Source organism: Lactuca virosa, chromosome 1 (genome assembly GCF_052849685.1).
Source record: "Lactuca virosa cultivar CGN04683 chromosome 1, Lactuca_virosa_CGN04683_v6, whole genome shotgun sequence".
In the NCBI taxonomy this organism is placed as follows: domain Eukaryota; kingdom Viridiplantae; phylum Streptophyta; class Magnoliopsida; order Asterales; family Asteraceae; genus Lactuca; species Lactuca virosa.
In genome coordinates this window covers 304,108,629-304,127,701 of record NC_136426.1, presented here as the reverse complement: position 1 = coordinate 304,127,701, position 19,073 = coordinate 304,108,629, and the positions used below count along the sequence as shown (strand labels likewise).

General features: G+C 39.8%; 1 protein-coding gene across 1 annotated transcript; it reads left to right on the top strand.

The window, feature by feature from the left end:
- The first annotated feature begins 15,661 nt into the window (after positions 1–15,661).
- Positions 15,662–18,817, top strand: LOC145130833 (BTB/POZ domain-containing protein At3g22104-like). Its single transcript, XM_079065594.1, has 4 exons — positions 15,662–15,724; positions 16,303–17,364; positions 18,328–18,615; positions 18,707–18,817. Exons 1-4 carry the CDS (start codon positions 15,662–15,664, stop codon positions 18,815–18,817), a joined length of 1,524 nt encoding a protein of 507 aa, XP_078921720.1.
- Positions 18,818–19,073: the final 256 nt, after the last annotated feature.

Sequence of the window (19,073 nt, the reverse complement as noted above, 5' to 3'; positions counted from 1 at the left end):
GGGATCGACTAAAATACCCTTGTCACTTACAATATGACCAAGGAATTGTACCTCATTTAACCAAAACTCACATTTCGAAAATTTGGCGTAGAGCCGATTTCCTTGCAATGTTTGGAGAGTTAGGCGAAGGTGTCTTTCATGCTCTGCCCTTGTCTTGGAGTAAATAAGGATGTCATCAATAAAGACGATAACAAAATGGTCGAGATAAGGTTTAAATACCCGATTCATCAAGTCCATGAATACGGCAGGGGCATTTGTTAGGCCGAAAGGCATAACGGTGAACTCGTAATGACCATAGCGGGTTCGGAAAGCGGTTTTGGGGATGTCTTCTTCCCGTACTCGAAGTTGGTGATAACCCGAGCGAAGGTCAATTTTTGAGAAGCATGAAGCTCCTTGAAGCTGATCAAAAAGGTCGTCGATCCGAGGTAACGGATATCGGTTCTTGATGGTTAATTTATTTAACTCCCGATAATCGATACACATACGAAACGAACCATCTTTCTTTTTAATGAAGAGAACCGGGGCTCCCCAGGGTGAAGTACTAGGGCGGATAAATCCCTTATCGGTTAGTTCTTGGAGCTGACTTGCCAATTCTTGCATCTCGGTTGGAGCCAACCGATATGGAGACTTGGCTATGGGAGTAGCCTCAGGAACAAGTTCGATGCGGAACTCTAGCTCACGTACTGGAGGGAGTCCAGATACATCATCAGGAAAGACGTCGGGAAAGTCTCGTACTATCGGAATATCTTCGATCTTCTTTTCTTTGACCTTTGTTTCCACCACATGGGCTAAGAAAGCCATATATTCTTTTCGTAGATATGATCGAGCTTGAGTACATGACATAAGACTAAGCTTTTTCGAATGAGTCTCGCCATAAATACGAAGACTTTGACCGTCGGCGAGAGGAATACGAATGAACTTATCATAACATACTATTTCAGCATGGTTTTGGGATAGCCAATCCATTCCTACGATGATGTCGAAGCTACCAAGTTCCATAGGAACTAAATTGACGGAAAATTTATGACCGGAAAAATCGAAAGTGCAATCTTGGATGACTGCATTGAGTGAAACGTATTTTCCATCGGCGACTTCTACGGTAAAGTACTCATTAAGAATCGTGCGAGGTGTGTGAAGTATGGGCTCAAATTCCAAAGACACAAAACTTTTATCGGCACCTGAATCAAAAAGTACTGACGCGTAGCAGTTATTTATGAGAAACGTACCATTTACGACCTTGTTATCTGTCTTTGCTTGGGTTGCGGTAATGACAAAGGCTCGGCCTTTGGGAGCTGGAACCTGCATTGTTGGATTTGCCTGGGCTTGGGTGTTGATGATATTGACTAGCCTAGGACACGCGTTTTTGAAATGGGTGGGGTCACCACAGTTGAAGCATGTTCCAGTTGGATACCGGGTTTGTGTTTGCTGATTTGAGGGTAGATAGAGTGGTCGCTGAGTTTTTGGTGCACGACATGTGTCCGCCAAGTGGCCATAGCGACCACAATTCGTACAGAGGCGACACGGGCTAGTGGTCATATGGTGATAGTTACAGTGGTTACAGAGGGGGTGAGGTCCGGTATACGGCTTTTTATTTGGTTGGGCTGGTGGGGTGACTTGGGTGATAGGAGTAGCAGGGGTAATAACAGCATGGTTGTGGTGATGACTTTTCCGCTTCTTTTTGTCATGTCGGTGGGAGGACTCGGACTTGACAATTTGGGGGGTCTCAGGGGTCGACTTTTCAGTTGACACCTTTGAACCCTTGCGTGGGAGGACACCATCGTTCACATTGTCCTCGTTGAGTTGACCTGCTATTTCAATGGCAGATTCTAGGGTAGATGGCCTGCTGCTGGTCACCGAATCACGGATCTGGCGTGGTAACCCTTTGATGTAGCGGCGTATTGCAGTTTTCATAGGTTGAACCATGTGAGGTAGGAGTCTCGAGAGATCATGGAATCTATTGGTGTAGGTCGCGTTGTCGCCTCCCTCCTGTTTCAGATTCCAGAATTCATCCTCGAGAGTTTGCAATTCGCTGTCAGGGCAGAACTTCTCCATCATGCGTTCTTTTAGTTTTGACCAGGTCATTCCCAAGGCAACAGCCTCTCCCTTTGCCCGTTTTTCTAGGTTCCACCATGTGAGAGCATGACCTAGGAGGCACCCTGTAGCATGACGGACCATCAGGTCCTCAGGACACTCACTATGGATGAAAGTACTCTCCATTTCTTCAATCCATGTGAGGAGTGCGGTGGCACCATCAGTGCCTTTGAAGTAAGGCGGATTGCAGTTACGAAAGTGCTTAAACGAGCAACGAGGAGTTGTTGCTGGAGCTTGTGGCTGAAGAGAATGAAGTTGGGTTGCAATTGTTGGGATGACGTTTGCTACCTCCTTGGCGACCAGGGCAGCTAGCCTTCTGCTGTTGCGAGCAGCGTATGGGGGTCGTAATGCCATCTACGAGAAACACGCATATGGACTTGTGAGTTATTTGTAAATTGATTATGGAAATATAGTTTTTTAGACATTGTTGGGTAAAATAATTGTAAAACACTTGTTGGGCCATGGTTAGGAGTGTTGGGCACCTTTTGGGCTTTCCATGGTTACTAAATGTGAAACATGTAGCACTTGCGTGGGCCCCCACAAAACTAAGTTTTCACATTTCTTCCCCACTTCTAGGCCCATTAGGGAACTTAATAGTCCAATGAGTTGACCATTTTGGAGTGTATCATTTCGGATACGTTTGATAAGGTCGGGTATTTTGATGGCTCAAAAGTAATGTGAATGACGCGCTTTGGCCTATAGGTTTGGGAACTCTCGCCTTTGGTCCCCAGATAAGCAAACTGGTCCCTCGGTTGATTGGGATGTATACGAATGCTTACCTAGTCAGGACTTTCAGGCTACCGGCACCTCCCCCTTCCAGTTACTACGCCTCCATTACTATGATCCTACCCAACTAGAGTGGATGACTTTGAATTTCCTATGAGCTCTAAGGAATACATATATGTATATACATTTTGTTAAACAACTTGAGTATGTGTGTGATTTTCAAAGAAAGTGGAGAATATTCACAAGTGTATGCACACATATAAGTGTCAGGAGTAATACGTATGCACATAAGGGAGCAATTAACACACAAAGGTATTCCTAGGATTTTCTAAGTGCGAATTGCATACAATTGTGTGTGCATTTTATAAACTAGCATACGAGAGGACCCTAGAGGCTATAGACTAGGTCAAGGCAATTAACCTAATTCCCTATAGTCAAGGGCTCTGATACCAATCTGTCACACCCCGATCCTTGTCGGAATCGATCAAGGCGTGATATATTGTTCAAAGTCTCATGACAACTATGTTATAATATGATTAGATTCAATTAAGTACTAAGTATGCAAACAAGATCCACAACATACAAATACAAATCCAAATACGAACAACATTTATTACATCAAATTTAAATTGTCTTGTGGATTTCTAAGGCACACCCTATTTTTCATCAATCTTCATTCTTCAAATCTGCATCATGGTTAAAAACAGGTCAACTACGAGAGTTGGTGAGTAATCTAATTTTAGTAGAGAAAGTTGTGAAGTTGAAACATTTATAATTTGAAATTTGTTTTCTTTTGAAGTCGACAAACAATTGTATTTGAGATAACGGTGTATAAATCAAAAATTGATTAACAAATGATAACAACAACAATAAGTCCTCACCCTATATATACATATATATGTATATATATATATATATATATATATATATATATATATATATATATATATAGGATGGAGCATCTAATCATCAAACACACTCAACCACGTGCGATCAATCACCTTAGCGTCCCAAGGCGGGGTGGTCAACCCAATAGCGCTATTATTGTCCATAACGTACCTCAAGAATACGGGCATAGTCATGGAGATTAGACTAAAAATGATAATGCACTACAAGTACATGTAGCGTAAACAAACAATAGTTATACAATTAATGACTCACGTATAAATGTCCCAACAATGTCTCAATTGTGATAAAACAATAAAATGAAGTTGGAACATATTAGAACCACATGATACACCCCAAAAGTATTGAAAATTATAAAATATGGGGTAGATTACTCACTTTAGTCCAAAAACGAAATGCGTGTGTCGTACGATAGACGATTCGGGTCAAAATGGCGTAGAACCTAATATAATTAATAGTTTTTGGTTTAGGAACTGCTAAACAAGAATGAAGTATTAATACAAATAATTAGACACGTATTCTTATATTAGATGAATTAACAATAATTCATTTTGATTATAATATTAAGGTATTTATTTGTTAAATGAATTTTAAATTGAATTACTTACTTTGCATAATTAATTTATATTTTCAATTTAGGCTAGATTTTAATAATTTCTTATTAAAATAATAACTTGCCTAATTATAATTATTTATAGATTTTAACAATTATTTATATGAAATAATCATTAAAATGCATTTTTACATGCTTAAATACTTAGGAAAATAGTTTTAAATAGTAAACAGTATTGAAAAATTATGAAATTATTAGGAAATCATTATTTCATACAATATGAATTACTGTAAAATTTGTATATTTTTCTGAACTGTTTTAGTATTTATTTAATATTTTAATGATTAAACAACACAAAATTCGGGAAAAATAGTAAATGATTCTCAAAAAATCTATAAAATTAACCATAGTTTTATAACATGATGTAGAGCCCAGTGTATAAGTTTCAGATATTTGTTACTATGGGAAGTATTTTTTATATATTTCATTATTAATTAATCAATAAAATCATAAATAATAGTAAACAGTAATATAAATGCATGAAACTTCATATATCATGTTTAATCAGTATACAAGTCATCCCAGAATTTTCTCAGAATTTATTGAATGCAACAAGTATTTTATGTGAATTATTGCCCTACTTTATTGAAATAATTATGATAATTCAATAAAAATAAGTTATTTTCTGAAAATTTCCAGAACTTCTTATTTTATTGATGGTATTCTGAGAAAAATCAGGTTTATGAAAAAATGAGTTTTAGATATTTTGGTGGATTTAATTTGTTTCTTGTATGAATTTGAAACTTTTAAGAACATACCTTGATGAATGCTTCAAGAGGGATGAAGATTTGAGTATAATAGATTGTTCTTGGATGGAATATGAGTATTCTTGGAGGAAATTTCGAGATTGAGAGTGAGAGAAAGAATAGAGAAGATTTAAGTGGTGAAGAGAATAATGTGTTGGGAGAAAAAGGAAAGGAAAGTGGATGGGAGGTGTGAGTGAGAGACCATGAGAATAATCTTTTTGCTTTTGGTGGTCTTCATAATTTCCCACTAACACAAGCATCTTTTACATAATTAATGTATGAGTTTTATAAAATTTAAAGTAAAGTTTATAAAAAATAGAGTTTTATAAAATTTAATGTAAAGTTTATAAAAAATAGAGTTTTATAAAATTTAATGTAAAGTTTATAAAAATGGAGTTTTATAAAAGATAGGTTATTATTTGATTATAACAATCTACTTTGATTTGAAGTTTAATTAGAGAATTCAAGTTTGATTCTTTTAATTTAATTAGAGCATTATACTTTGATTTTATTTTAATATGGTATCATAATTTACTTTGATTATAGTTATAACGTTGTACAATACTATGTTGCTATTAACGTCAAGTTATATCGTATTGCATGGGTTTTGATCCTATTAGCGTCAAGTAATCTTGAGTAGGGTTTATTAAATTTCCAATTGGGTTGGGTTGACCCGAATCCATTTTAGGCGGATGTCACATTGAGTAAGAAAAATGAGGTCCCAATGGCTTTGGTTGTCCCATATAAGAAGTAGGAAGGTCTTAATGGGTTAAAACCTTGAGTTAAGAGCTTTATGGACGTCCAAAAGGATAAAGATTGAGACTTTATGAGCCCTAGGCCCTTTTTGTCACTGGATCTAGCATATGGGCTTAAGTGCTTAAGCCATTAAGCACTTGGAAAGATTTTTGGGTACAGACGAGCGTACGCCCCGCGTACCAGAGGAGTACGACCAGCGTACGCCCCCTGTTGGGTTTTTAATTTTGAGCCTTAGGTGATTGGGTTGTTTATGGGCTAGTGGGGCTTAGGCCGTGACTGAAAATTATGGATGGAATGATTTAGACCCAATAATTATTATGGACCTTGGATCTAGGCCCATTTGGTGAGGTGGGCCCAATTTAGTAAATTGGGCCAAAATTGGGCTTTGCATGAGAATTTGGTTTTGGGTCTTGGCCCAATAAGAGGATGATGGACTTAATGAGTGTTGTGGGCCCTTGGCCTAGAAAGTCATGATGGATTCTAATGTGATGATTTGCATGTGATAGTTGGGATTCCCGGCGGGTCAGCAGTAAGAGATTTGCAGGATTTCGGCAGCCACAAGATGAGTTATCCTCACTTTATCGACAGGGTCTACGACACCAAGGCCGGCCCTTTATCGGATGGGAATCCGGGTAGTTGTTGTTATGTTATTGCTTTGCTATGTTTGCATCCTGGTAGTTAGGATGGTATGCGTTAGAGACCTGGTTAAGGTCGGTACCCGGGATATAGGGTAATGTTATGCTAGTGACCGGTTTGGTCAAAATCATGGTTAGGATATTGATATGTTATGTGATCTGTTAGACTGCTTGTCTGGTTAGAGATTTGTTATGTGATTGATTGTTTTATGTGCACATGGTTGTTTGACGGGGGTTGGGTTGAGGCGGGTCCTGCTTAGTGTTGTAGGCCAACATACCCAGGGCGGACCGAATATTCCGAACGCCCAGCGAGAGGTTCGGATAGGCTGAAGGCCCCAAGAGGGCGGACCAGACGTGTCGAGGCTCGGAGAGTGGACCAGGCCGACTGAAGGCGCGGCGCGGGCGGACCAGTCATACTGCAGACTCAGAGAGTGGACCAGGTGGATTGAAGGCCCGGTGCGGGCGGACCAATCACACTATAGACTCGACGTACATGGCTAGACTCGGAGGGTGGACCAGGTGTACTGAAGGCCGGGTGCGGGCGGACCAGTCACACAGTAGACCCGATGTGCGTGGCTGTTCTATTTGTGATATGATATGAGTATGTTATGTGTGGTTGGTATTTTGGGGGTAACTCACTAAGCTTTCGGGCTTACAGTTGTAGTGTTATGTTTCAGGTACTTCAGGAGATCGTGGCAAGGCGAAGGTGTGATCGTACCGCTCCTCATGTTTTACGATTTTTATGATATGGTTCTAGGGGATACTATGATAATAAACTATTTTGAAAACGAGATGTATGAAGCTAATGGTTTTTGAATGAATGAAAATGTTTTAATTTGACTCAATTTTTATGGGTGTTACACTATAAGTGCCTTTAAATAGGCCCCAATCCCCGAAAATTAGAGTTTCTCTGCCCAACACCTACTCGGCGAGTCATCTCTTTGACTCGTCGAGTCCACTCATTAAATCCACGTTGCCAACCCGACCCTACTCGGCGAGTCGGACTCACAACTCGTCGAGTCACTCCATAGATCTCAAAGATAAACACACATTAATGCATCTGAAAGTCCGGATGTTACACCTCGCATCAAATGTTAATGATCAAAGGTCATTTTCACCATGACCAATGTGAAACACCCAACCATTCTTCACCCATATCTAAAATTTTCTTCATCAAATCAAGGAGGGATTTTCAAAATGGTTTTCAAAAGGTTTTTGAAATAAGTAAAGGAGGATGCAGAGGGTACGATCAGCCAGAGCCAGTAAGTAGACCCCAAAATACCATACAAGCTATTTGATTATGTGATATGTTAGAACAACATGCTAGTGATAGGCTAAGGATCTTCAGGAATTTGCATGATAGAATTGCCTGATTATATGATGCCTATCAGCCTAGGGTTATCCTTGTAAGAGATATGCAGCTTTCCCTCTAGGAGTGAGGTTTGAGCGGGTGTGTATATATATGGTTAGAGTGTTGTGGTGATACTTGAGACAAATATGGGTAGGTGTGGAAGGTAGTATGGGCCCGTACTACTGAAAGCACAGGACCCATACGCGTATCAAGGAAGTCACAACTCTTTAGGGTATCGGTTATGAGATAATTCCCCGGGTGGATATGTGATGTGACTAAGGGTCTTGTTGGTGTATTGCAGTATGGCGATTACGATACGTTTCGGGGCAGGATCCGGTTCGGGATCGGGATCAGGAGAGGGTGGTCAGGATGAAGCAGTGCCACCCGAGGTCATCGGTCAGATGAGTACGGACGAGTTGGATGCCAGGATTCGTGAGATCCTGCATGATGAGGTTGCTGCTATGTTCCGGGCTGAGTTGCCGGAGATGTTTGGGTCGATCAAGACCGCCATGGTTGAGTAATTTGATGAGCGCTACGCAGCTCTTGCGTAGACGGCTGCCGCGGCAGCTACAACAGCTGTAGCAGCGGCAGGGGGAGGAACCGGTTGAGGTTTTCAGTATCGGGACTTCGATAATAGGAAGCCCCCTACTTTCAATGGAGTTCAGGATCCGATCGTTGCGATGAGATGGTTGTCAGACGTGGAGGGTTGTTTCTTCACGTGTTCATGCCCTGCGGATCAGAGGGTGAGGTGTGCTCTGAACCTTATGAGGCTCGGAGCGAAGGATTGGTGAAGGTTGACTACGGAATCTTATTCTGACGCGCATCGGGCTGCGGTTACGTGGGATCAGTTCCGGGAAATGTTCAGTACCCGTTATGTTCCACGGGTTGAGAGAGAGAGGTTGGCTCAGGAGTTTCTGGAGCTGAAGCAGGATTCAGAGTCGGTGACGGAGATCACCAGGATGTTCACTGAGAGGGCGATGTTTTGCCCTGAGTTTGCTTCGGAGTAGGCTCAGATGTCCCGATATCTGAGTATGCTCAAGAGGGATATCAGGCAGTTTGTGTCTACGCAGAGGTGCGGGACTTTGCTGGAGTTGCAGGAGGCCGCTCGACGGCGTGTGTTGGAGATTGAGTTACAGTTGCGAGAGCAGAGGCAGGCCCCGGTGCAGTCGCAGCCGGCGCCGAAACGGTCCAAGACCATTGATTCCAGGTTGGGAGGTCAGGGTAGCCACACTTGTGAGAAGTGTGGGAAGGGTCATACCGGAGTTTGTAGGTCCGGTGGTGCGTGCTGCAAGTGTGGGAGAGAGGGGCATTACGCGAGGGATTGCCGTTAGTCAGCCCCGGTTCAGGATTTGAGGATTTGTTATCATTGTCATCAGGTTGGTCACTTGAGGTCCAACTGTCCACAACTTGTCTCCAGACCGGTGCAGGTTCCAGCACCGACCACTTTGAGGATTACGGGTGGAGGTCGGGGTGGAGCGGAGCCTCCGAGGGCTCAGGGACGTGCTTCCCAGCTTACAGCAGAGGAGGTCAGGGCAGAGCCAGATGCAGCTGCGGGTATGTTTCCATTTTGATGTCTTGTTATCTTGTTGATTATGTGGTATTGTAAATTCGTCTGCCTTGTTCCGCATGTTTCGTAGTATGATTGAGGATCTTAGTAGTTAGAAGTTGTAGTTAGCGTTCAGGAGGATTCTTGGTCGAAAGATAAGGTATGTGATCTCGTTGCTAGGCATAGCAAATGCGATGCGAGAAGTGTTCAGTTGGGATTCGAACTTCCTTGGAGTTCGGGATGTGCGATGACGGGAGAGTATTCTGTGAAGGTTGCTCACTTCGGAGGGATTTACTTCCGGGAGATGAGGGAGAACTTTATCAAGTAAGGTCGATCGAGTTATGACAGTTTGCAGTGGAAGTTAGTAGTTGGTACACTAAGTGGGGAGAATTGGAAAATTCTCCGGTAAAACAGCAAGTATCCAGGGTTGGTTAGCTGTTTAGATTTATCAGTGTTGTTAGCCGAGAGTGTGGCATGATTAGAACAAGTGATAGACAAGTGGGGCAGGGAACAGACCATGATTTCAGTTAAGGTAGTTGGTCGATGTGAGGCCTGGGTTTAGGCCATGGAAAGGATTCTGGGAATGGAACTGAAGTTCGAAACCCCAAGAGGGCTAGAACAGACTGCATGGGAGAGGTTCCCAGGAGGAATGGATCAGAGTGATGTGCGACAGTCTTTGAGCGGTCCAGATAGACTGAAGGCCGGTGGGCGTACCAGTCAGGCCGAAGGCTCGGGGAACGGTCCAGATAGGCTGAAGGCCCAAGAGGGCGGTCTAGACATGCTGAAGATTCCGAGAGTGGTCCAGATAGGCTGAAGGCCTGGAAAGGCGGTCCAGTCATGATGAAGACTCTGTATGTCATAGTAGATCGATATGAGGAGAATGAGTAAATATGTCGCCATGAAGTAGTAATCGATATGGTCTGGCCCCAAGTATTGATCATGATGATGGAGATGGATGGAGGCCGTGCGTGGGCCTTGTTAGTAATATGATCAGATTCAGAGTATATGGGAGTTAGAGAATAACGGTTGCTCTACATGGATAGTGTAGAGCGAAGTATAACTCTGTGGCACTTATAGGTGCGGTAAGGGTTGATGAGTAGACTTCCTGGAAAGGAAAGGTATGTAGCTCCGGAAGGAGTGTGGGTCCTTTGAGAGGAAGGCATGCATAGTAAAAGGATGATCGAAGATGCTTCGGTTATTGGTAGTAAGCACTGGGATTGTACCATATATATGGAAGCACATACGGGTTGGATGCCCATTGAGATGCCCGTTGTGGCAATGTTGGATGATGTGCATGGATGTGTTCGGTCTCCTTGGAAGAGGAGAAGGTAAGGGATTCCCGATTGGAGAATGGGACAGAAGTAAGGTAGTGTCTTCAGGTGGCACTCAGTTGATGAGCGTTGTCATCAGAGAAAAGAAGCCGGTGACCGGCTTGAAGCAGTTGATCGGAACCCTACAAGGGAAGAGATGGATTTAGAGATTCAATACCTGTGTTTGAGGGAAACTGAGCCGGTTTGAGATCAGTGGATGCATTGTAGGAGTATCATCCGGGAGTTGTGTTGCCGCAGGCTTCGAGGACGAAGCCTAATTTAAGTGGGGGAGAATTATAACGCCCCGTTCGAAAAGTACTTATTTACGAATTTCCGAGATCAAGAGTAAGGGCGTTTCGGTCTTTTGTGGGCAATGAGTTTCATTCGGGAAGGTTTCGGACCGGGGTATGTTGATAGAAGCGTAGGGCTTCTCGCCACCTTCGCGTGGACATAAAGTTCGTCGGGAACGGGCTTAGAATAAAGGAGTTATGACACTTTGAAGATATTGACATTTATAGCCCTTAATGGGAAAAGTTGACGAGGAAGGCCATGCATGCCTTTGGGACACGCGTGGGTACGCCCAGCGTAGGCTGGGTGAATAACCGCGGGTGCAAGGACGCGTACGCCCAACGTACGCTCAGAGTCTTAAAACCCTAATTTTAGGGCCAGCCACTATATAGGGAACATTATGGTTCCAACCCTAGCCTCCATATCTGCCCTCTTACTCTCAGAAACCCTAAGCAGCCGTTCTTCTTCCATTGTTGTGGATATTTGACCTTGTGGAGCTTAGTTTGGCAAAGGAAAGCTTAGAAGAAGAAAGAAGAGGTTGGCAAGAAGGAAACTTGGTGGCTGGAGCTTGTAGATCCGAGATAGCATCACCCTTTGCAACCACTTGAAGGTATAAAGCTTCTTGCTTGACATCTATTTTGTGTAGATCTATGTATGGTGAAGTTTTGACGCCATTCTTGTCCCAAAAACCCCCCATCTTGATGTATGATGTGTTTTGGTTAAGATGAGTTGTCCTTTCAGACCATTAGAGGGTCTTGAGTAAGAAAGATGAGGTCCCAATGGCTTTGGTTGTCCCATATAAGAAGTAGGAAGGTCTTAATGGGTTCAAACCTTCAGTTAAGAGCTTTATGGACGTCCAAAAGGATAAAGATTGAGACGTTATGAGTCATAGGCCCTTTTTGTCACTGGATCTAGCATATGGGCTTAAGTGCTTAAGCCATTAAGCACTTGGAAAGATTTTTGGGTACAGACGAGCGTACGCCCCGCGTACCAGAGGAGTACGCCCAGCGTACGCCCCCTGTTGGGTTTTTGATTTTGGGCCTTAGGTGATTGGGCTGTTTATGGGCTAGTGGGGCTTGGGCCGTGACTGAACATTATGGATGGAATGATTTAGACCCAATAATTATTATGGACCTTGGATCTAGGCCCATTTGGTGAGGTGGGCCCAATTTAGTAAATTGGGCCAAAATTGGGCTTTACATGAGAATTTGGTTTTGGGTCTTGGCCCAATAAGAGGACGATGGACTTAATGAGTGTTGTGGGCCCTTGGCCTAGAAAGTCATGATGGATTCTAATGTGATGATTTGCATGTGATAGTTGGGATTCCCGGCGGGTCAGCAGTCAGAGATTTGCAGGATTTCGGCAGCCACAAGGTGAGTTATCCTCACTTTATCGACAGGGTCAACGGCAGCAAGGCCGGCCCTTTATCGGTTGGGAATCCGGGTAGTTGTTGTTATGTTATTGCTTTGCTATGTTTGCATCCTGGTAGTTAGGATGGTATGCGTTAGAGACCTGGTTAAGGTCGGTACCCGGGATATAGGGTAATGTTATGCTAGTGACCGGTTTGGTCGGAATCATTGTTAGGATATTGATATGCTATGTGATTTGTTAGATTGCTTGTCTGGTTAGAGATTTGTTATATGATTGATTGTTTTACGTGCACATGGTTGTTTGACGGGGGTTGGGTTGAGGCGGGTCCTGCTTAGTGCTGTAGGCCAACATACCCAGGGCGGACCGGATATTCCGAAGGCCCAGCGAGCGGTCCGGATAGGCTGAAGGCCCCAAGAGGGCGGACCAGACGTGCCGAGGCTCGGAGAGTGGACAAGGCCGACTGAAGGCCCAGCGCGGGCGGACCAGTCATATTGCAGACTCAGAGAGTGGACCAGGTGGATTGAAGGCCCGGTACGGGCGGACCAATCACAATGTAGACTCGACGTACATGGCTAGACTCGGAGGGTGGGCCAGGTGGACTAAAGGCCCGGTGCGGGCGGACCAGTCACACAGTAGACCCGATGTGCGTGGCTGTTCTATTTGTGATATGATATGAGTATGTTATGTCTGGTTGGTATTTTGGGGGTAACTCACTAAGCTTTCGGGCTTACAGTTGTAGTGTTATGTTTCAGGTACTTCAGGAGATCGTGGCAAGGCGAAGGTGTGATCGTACCGCTCCTCATGTTTTACGATTTTTATGATATGGTTCTGGGGGATACTCTGATAATAAAATATTTTGAAAACGAGATGTATGAAATTAATGGTTTTTGAATGAATGAAAATGTTTTAATTTGACTCAATTTTTATGGGTGTTACACTATAAGTGCCTTTAAATAGGCCCCAATCCCCGAAAATTAGAGTTTCTCTGCCCAACACCTACTCGGCGAATCATCTCTCTGACTCGTCGAGTCCACTCATTAAATCCACGTTACCAACCCGACCCTACTCGGCTAGTCGGACTCACAACTCGTCAGGTCACTCCATACATCTCAAAGATAAACACACATTAATTCATCTGAAAGTCCGGATGTTACACCTCGCATCAAATGTTAATGATCAAAGGTCATTTTCACCATGACCAATGTGAAACACCCAACCATTCTTCACCCATATCTAAAATTTTCTCCATCAAATCATTTCCACGTACCGATACCCCTTGAGGTTGGAGTATAAAACAACTCATCTGACGGTTGCCAAAAAAAGTCTGTGTTTATGATCTTAGATGTCGTTGTCACCATGACTCTAACTGAAACCCAAAATCCAAAACCATTTAACTCTGAATTGACGGTGAACATTTTTTTAATGTTCTAGATTTCACCCATGAGTTGATGGATAATGGCTCATACCTGGTGTGAGATTGTACAAAATGATAGTCAGACAATTTCTTTTTAAGAGCTATCGTATCTAAGGAATTGAAAGTCTGAAACAGTACAAATTTTCAGATTGGTCTTGTCAGCTTTCTTTACCTAAGAACTGTCACGACACTAGGGTGATTCACCCAACAGGGAAACAGGTATCGCTGAACGTCTCGCTAAGGGCCACGTTAACTCGTTAACTTGATAGCTGTATTGAGATCTATGATCAAGGATATACAGCGGCTAACATCAAAACTAGCCAAAAGTATTTCTCCGATACTCAACAAATCGCAGTGCGTTCCTCCGAGTTCACACAGATACTGCGAGAAGTCTCTTTCTAAGCCAATGATTCATCCTTGAACAACTGTGGTGAGAAGGGTCTTTATGATTCTTTCTGTGATCCACAAGGACTTTTTAGTCTTTTGTTACTTTTCAAGGCGCAACGGAGATCATTCAAGAACATTCATTCGAAGGAACTAGAATTGAAGATCATTTTTCAACATACAATCTTTCAACCCCAGAAGCAATGTGAAGCTGACTTCAAGATTATGTGATGAATTGCGTTGAAGCCTCATCAATCAATTTGCTGCTATCTATGTACCTGCTGAAGTGATCCAGAAGATTCGTTTTCTCTGTTCTCTCTGAAGATTCTCAAGCTGAAAGCGCTAATTTTCAAGAATGTCTATATGAAGCCTCCACACCCAACGTTCGTTTAAAGCCAAATTCTGAAGAAATGCCCATGCATTCAAGATGAAGTCATTCAGCTAGATAAATTCAGTTGTTCATCTTGAAGTTCTAAAGAAACTGAAGATTAAAGCTGAAGCCAAGCTCCAAATGAAGATTGACAAGAAAAGTCAGCTACATTTTTAGGGGGAGTTTGTTGGGTCAAAGAAAAGAAAGTTATAAACCAAGGGGGAGATTGTTGGGTCAAAAATATGGTTTATACTTTTCTTTTATAAGTATTTATTATTTTTAGTCTTGGGCCGAAAATATTATTTGGTGTAATTGTAGCTTGAACCGAAAACTCATGGCTTTTCGGTTTGGGCCTTCGATTTTAGTCTATTAGTATAAATATAGATGTAAAGGTGAGGAGTGGAGGTTGGCTATAATTTTAGACAAGGTAATGGAGCATGTGCTAGAGAGAAAAACTAGAGAGAACGTGTATATGTGTATGTGAATATTGTGTTGGAATATCATTCTAATCATATAAACATTGAAGATTCATCGAGTTCATCTTCTTCTACTTCTCCTTTTTCTTCATTTTGATCTTGCATTATCCAATTGATTGGGATTCTGCACCATCAATTGGATCCGATTGATACATCAAGCAAAATTTGAGACTTGCAGTGTTGTTCCTGTTGTTAACAAATGTCCACATAGGCTATGCCGATCTCATAACTCTTCCATACCCCTTCACCTATATAAATAGGCTACATGAACCGACAATATGGTATAAATATGCTTTCTTTTTTTATTTACTCATTTTTATAAGTTGAAGTAATAAGTTGTTTAATTAAAAATCAAAAGTAATAAATTATTTAATAAAAAAAAAAAAAACATATTACATAAAAACCGGAGTATGTATTTATCAAGAAAAAGCATGTAAGGGGGAATTGGTGTTTAAATCAACCCAAATAAATGATGCTGGATGCTTCTCATTGTCCGCAAGTGCCCCCTTGCGTTGACATTCATTTATCCCCTGTGCTTTCATTCAAACCAAAATCCACTTCATTTACTCCCTTTTAAGTTTTTAGCTTCTCCTTCAAATTCAATTTGATTCTTGAAAATTCCATCTTTGCTTCGAAAAGCAAACTTCAATTTCACATCTCCACAAATTCTCTTTTTTTATGGCACATTCTCTAGATATTGAAGTAGATGTTAATGGGGAGCACATTTTCATTATTGATAAGGTATTTTCCCTCTGTTTCGGTCTCATTTCAGCTGAGCATTTACTTTTTATTTCTATCAATATCCAGAATAATGAAAAATATCAACTTTTTGAATCCGTTTACAAAAAGATATTGTTCTTGATTGAAGATGAAGCTCTATCAAAGAGAGAGTCACTCGGCTCTAGTTTTCACATTCTTGTCTAACTCATCGGAAAATAACAAAACTTCATCTTTTTTTGAGTTCAATTCATTTTCATTTCTTTTTTATAACTGAAAATGTATACCTTCTATGAATCATTCTTTGTTCGTGTGTGTGTGTGTGTTTGAGTGCGGGTGGTTGTTTTTGTTGCAATGAAAAGTCTTTCGTGTTTCTACTTTGACCCATGTAAAATCACCAAAAAGTCAGTTTCTTTTGTCTTGAATTCAAATATTATTTAAAAATCATATAATTCATCCAAAAAGCTTCTTGAATTCAAATATTTATTTAAAAATCATATCATTCTTCCAAAAAGCTTCTTTTTTGTATAAAGTCTGTGATAATATGACACTAATTTGGCTTGTGAACTCTGAATATACTGAAAAAGATCCTTTTTTTGCAGAGAATTCTTGCTTCTTATTCGAATCGAGTAAGCAAATTATCTACAAAACTCACCGGTTACACAAACCTGAAATTCAACGATTTCCCAGGTGGCGCAGAGAGTTTCGAGTTCATTACAAGATTCTGCTATAACAATGGCAGCATCCTAATAACTCCATCCAACATATTCTTGCTTCACTGTGGTTGTACTTTCATGGAAATCCCTATCTTGATCACGCAAACCGAGTTGTACCTTGAAGGCATCCATTACTTGACATGGTCTGAATTCGTAAACGGTTTAAAACAATGCCAGACTCTATTTTCTACCATGAACACTCATCCAAGCTTTCAAGAATTCTTGAATACCCTTCTTGCAAATCTCTCTCTTCCTAGTTCATATCCTTCATCAAACAGCTCTAGTTTTCGCTTTGCTTCAAGTGACACAACTCCAAAAAGTTCAAGATCCGAAACCCTTTTAGATTATTGGAAGTTCGATGATCTTACTTTCTTGGAAATCGATTTCTTTGACAAACTAATAAAATCCATGATTCTTTTACACTTTGAGCACCCTAGAATTTGTTCATTCATCTTCCATTACCAGAAATCAAAATTCTTTTTATGTTCTTCGCGAGATCAAAAATGTAAACTCTCAGAAATGACAATTAATCTATTGAGTTTGCTTAATGGGAGCTCGTTTTCATGTCGAGAATTACTAGATGCTTATGGAACGAGCTTGAGTTTGAGCATGAAAACATCGGAAAGATTAAAGTTAGAAACTTTTCTTGGATCGCGTTTAGATGAGTTTAGAATAGATGATTTGCTTGTTCGTGGGAAGAAAAAGCAAGCGTTCGATGTCGACTTGACTTTGAGATTGATCAAAAATTTTGTACTCGAAAGAAGGATTTTTGGGTTCTTTCCACATCGTGCAAAGAAAGTGGGGTTTTTGGTGGATTTGTTCATGATAGAGGTGGCTGTTGATCCTTTCCTTAAACCTTCTAAGTTTATAGCATTAGGCATGGCGTTGCCAGATTTTTCAAGAGAATCCCATGACAGAATCTACCATGCAATCGATTTGTACCTTCAGGTACATTACTTCCATGCAATACTAGTGATTTCGAACATTTGATGATTTTTTTTTTAAAAACATCTTCAATGAATTGCAATGTTGATTGAAATGTCGAATAATTAAAATCAACTTTAAAACTAGTTTTTTTACCAATGTGTCCAAAAATTCACCCAATTGATTATAGTAAATGTACCTTTATTATTATTATTATTATTATTGTTATTATTATTATTTTCTATGTGAAACAAACTACACCTATTTAATCAATAATATTCTAGTTTACATCGTACTTAGAGTTAAACTTTAAATATTTGTTATTTATTAAGTAATTAAATATTTTTATAAATATTAAATAATTTTTATTTTAATGTTTGATGTTAAATGTTAAATTTTTAATTATAATATTACTTTTGGTATTTTTATAACGATATGCATAAAAATTTGTCATTTTTGTATTATTGGAAAAAAACGTGAAAAAAATTATATTTTAGTTTTTGAAGTTGCATATAATAATAATAAAAATTAACATTCTTTAAAAAATAACAAATGTAAATGATAGAGTTTTACTATACATTTTATATAAGTGAGTACAAATAAGCTAATTAAAAAAATAAACTTTAATGATTAATGACCGAAGAGTTTTTAAGCTAATATATTTTTATTCGATAATGTTAATGAAAAACTGGCAAAATATAAAAGATATGCATGAAATCGATAACTTTAAATGCTCTAAATAGTTTAAAAGTATAATGGTTTTATAAAGTATATATAGGAAGTAGTATAAAATAAAATAGTCTTCCTATTAAGGATTATTCTTTTACAAATTGTATTATAATTATTTCCTCCTTAAGAAAAGTCTGAAGAGGATATTAGATTTCTCATTCCTTAATTACCGTCCACTTTTTGAATATATTTACGGCAAATGCCAGAACAAGAAAGCAATGTCATTCTTTATTTCCTTATTTTGTTTACCATATATAGGTGCATCGGGGTTTCAATCAAGATCAATGTACGAAGATTTGGAGTATCCTTGACTTCAACAAAGTCTCAACGCTCACAAGTGGACTTCACCTTGTAAGAAACACGAATTTCTTACCATTTTTTAAGCAAAATAAGTTCAAGACTTTACTGTTTCATGACTTTGTGTTTCACAAATTTCCTCAATACGTCAAAAATACAACAAAAAATGAGAAGGCTGCAGGCGCAAAAGGTGTACTACATGCACGTAGGTTTACGCCAAAGAGATCAAGAATTATTGATACATGCAATGTTAAATCCTTACCGCGACTCTGTCATTAGTAGTGGTTTTTTATTTTATTATTTTTTTTTTGGTTTTTGTAAATTAATTTGTTTTTCATAGATAAAATCACTTGCCTTAATTTTTCGACTTGTTAAAAAGTCGAAGCATAACCTCTTTGGTATTGTTCGTTTAGATTATTTCACAATTTGGTGTCAAAGTTTATTAAAGTGAAACGATGTAGAACGAACATTATATATATATATATATATATATATATATATATATATATATATATATATATATATATATATATATATATATAGGGAAGGGTTATTTAGAAAACAAAAAAACCTAAAAAAACCCCAAAATCATAAAAATGCATAAAAAAAAATACTGAACCTAAACCTCTCTCTCTCTCTCTATATATATATATATATATATATATATATATATATATATATATATATATATATATATATATATATTG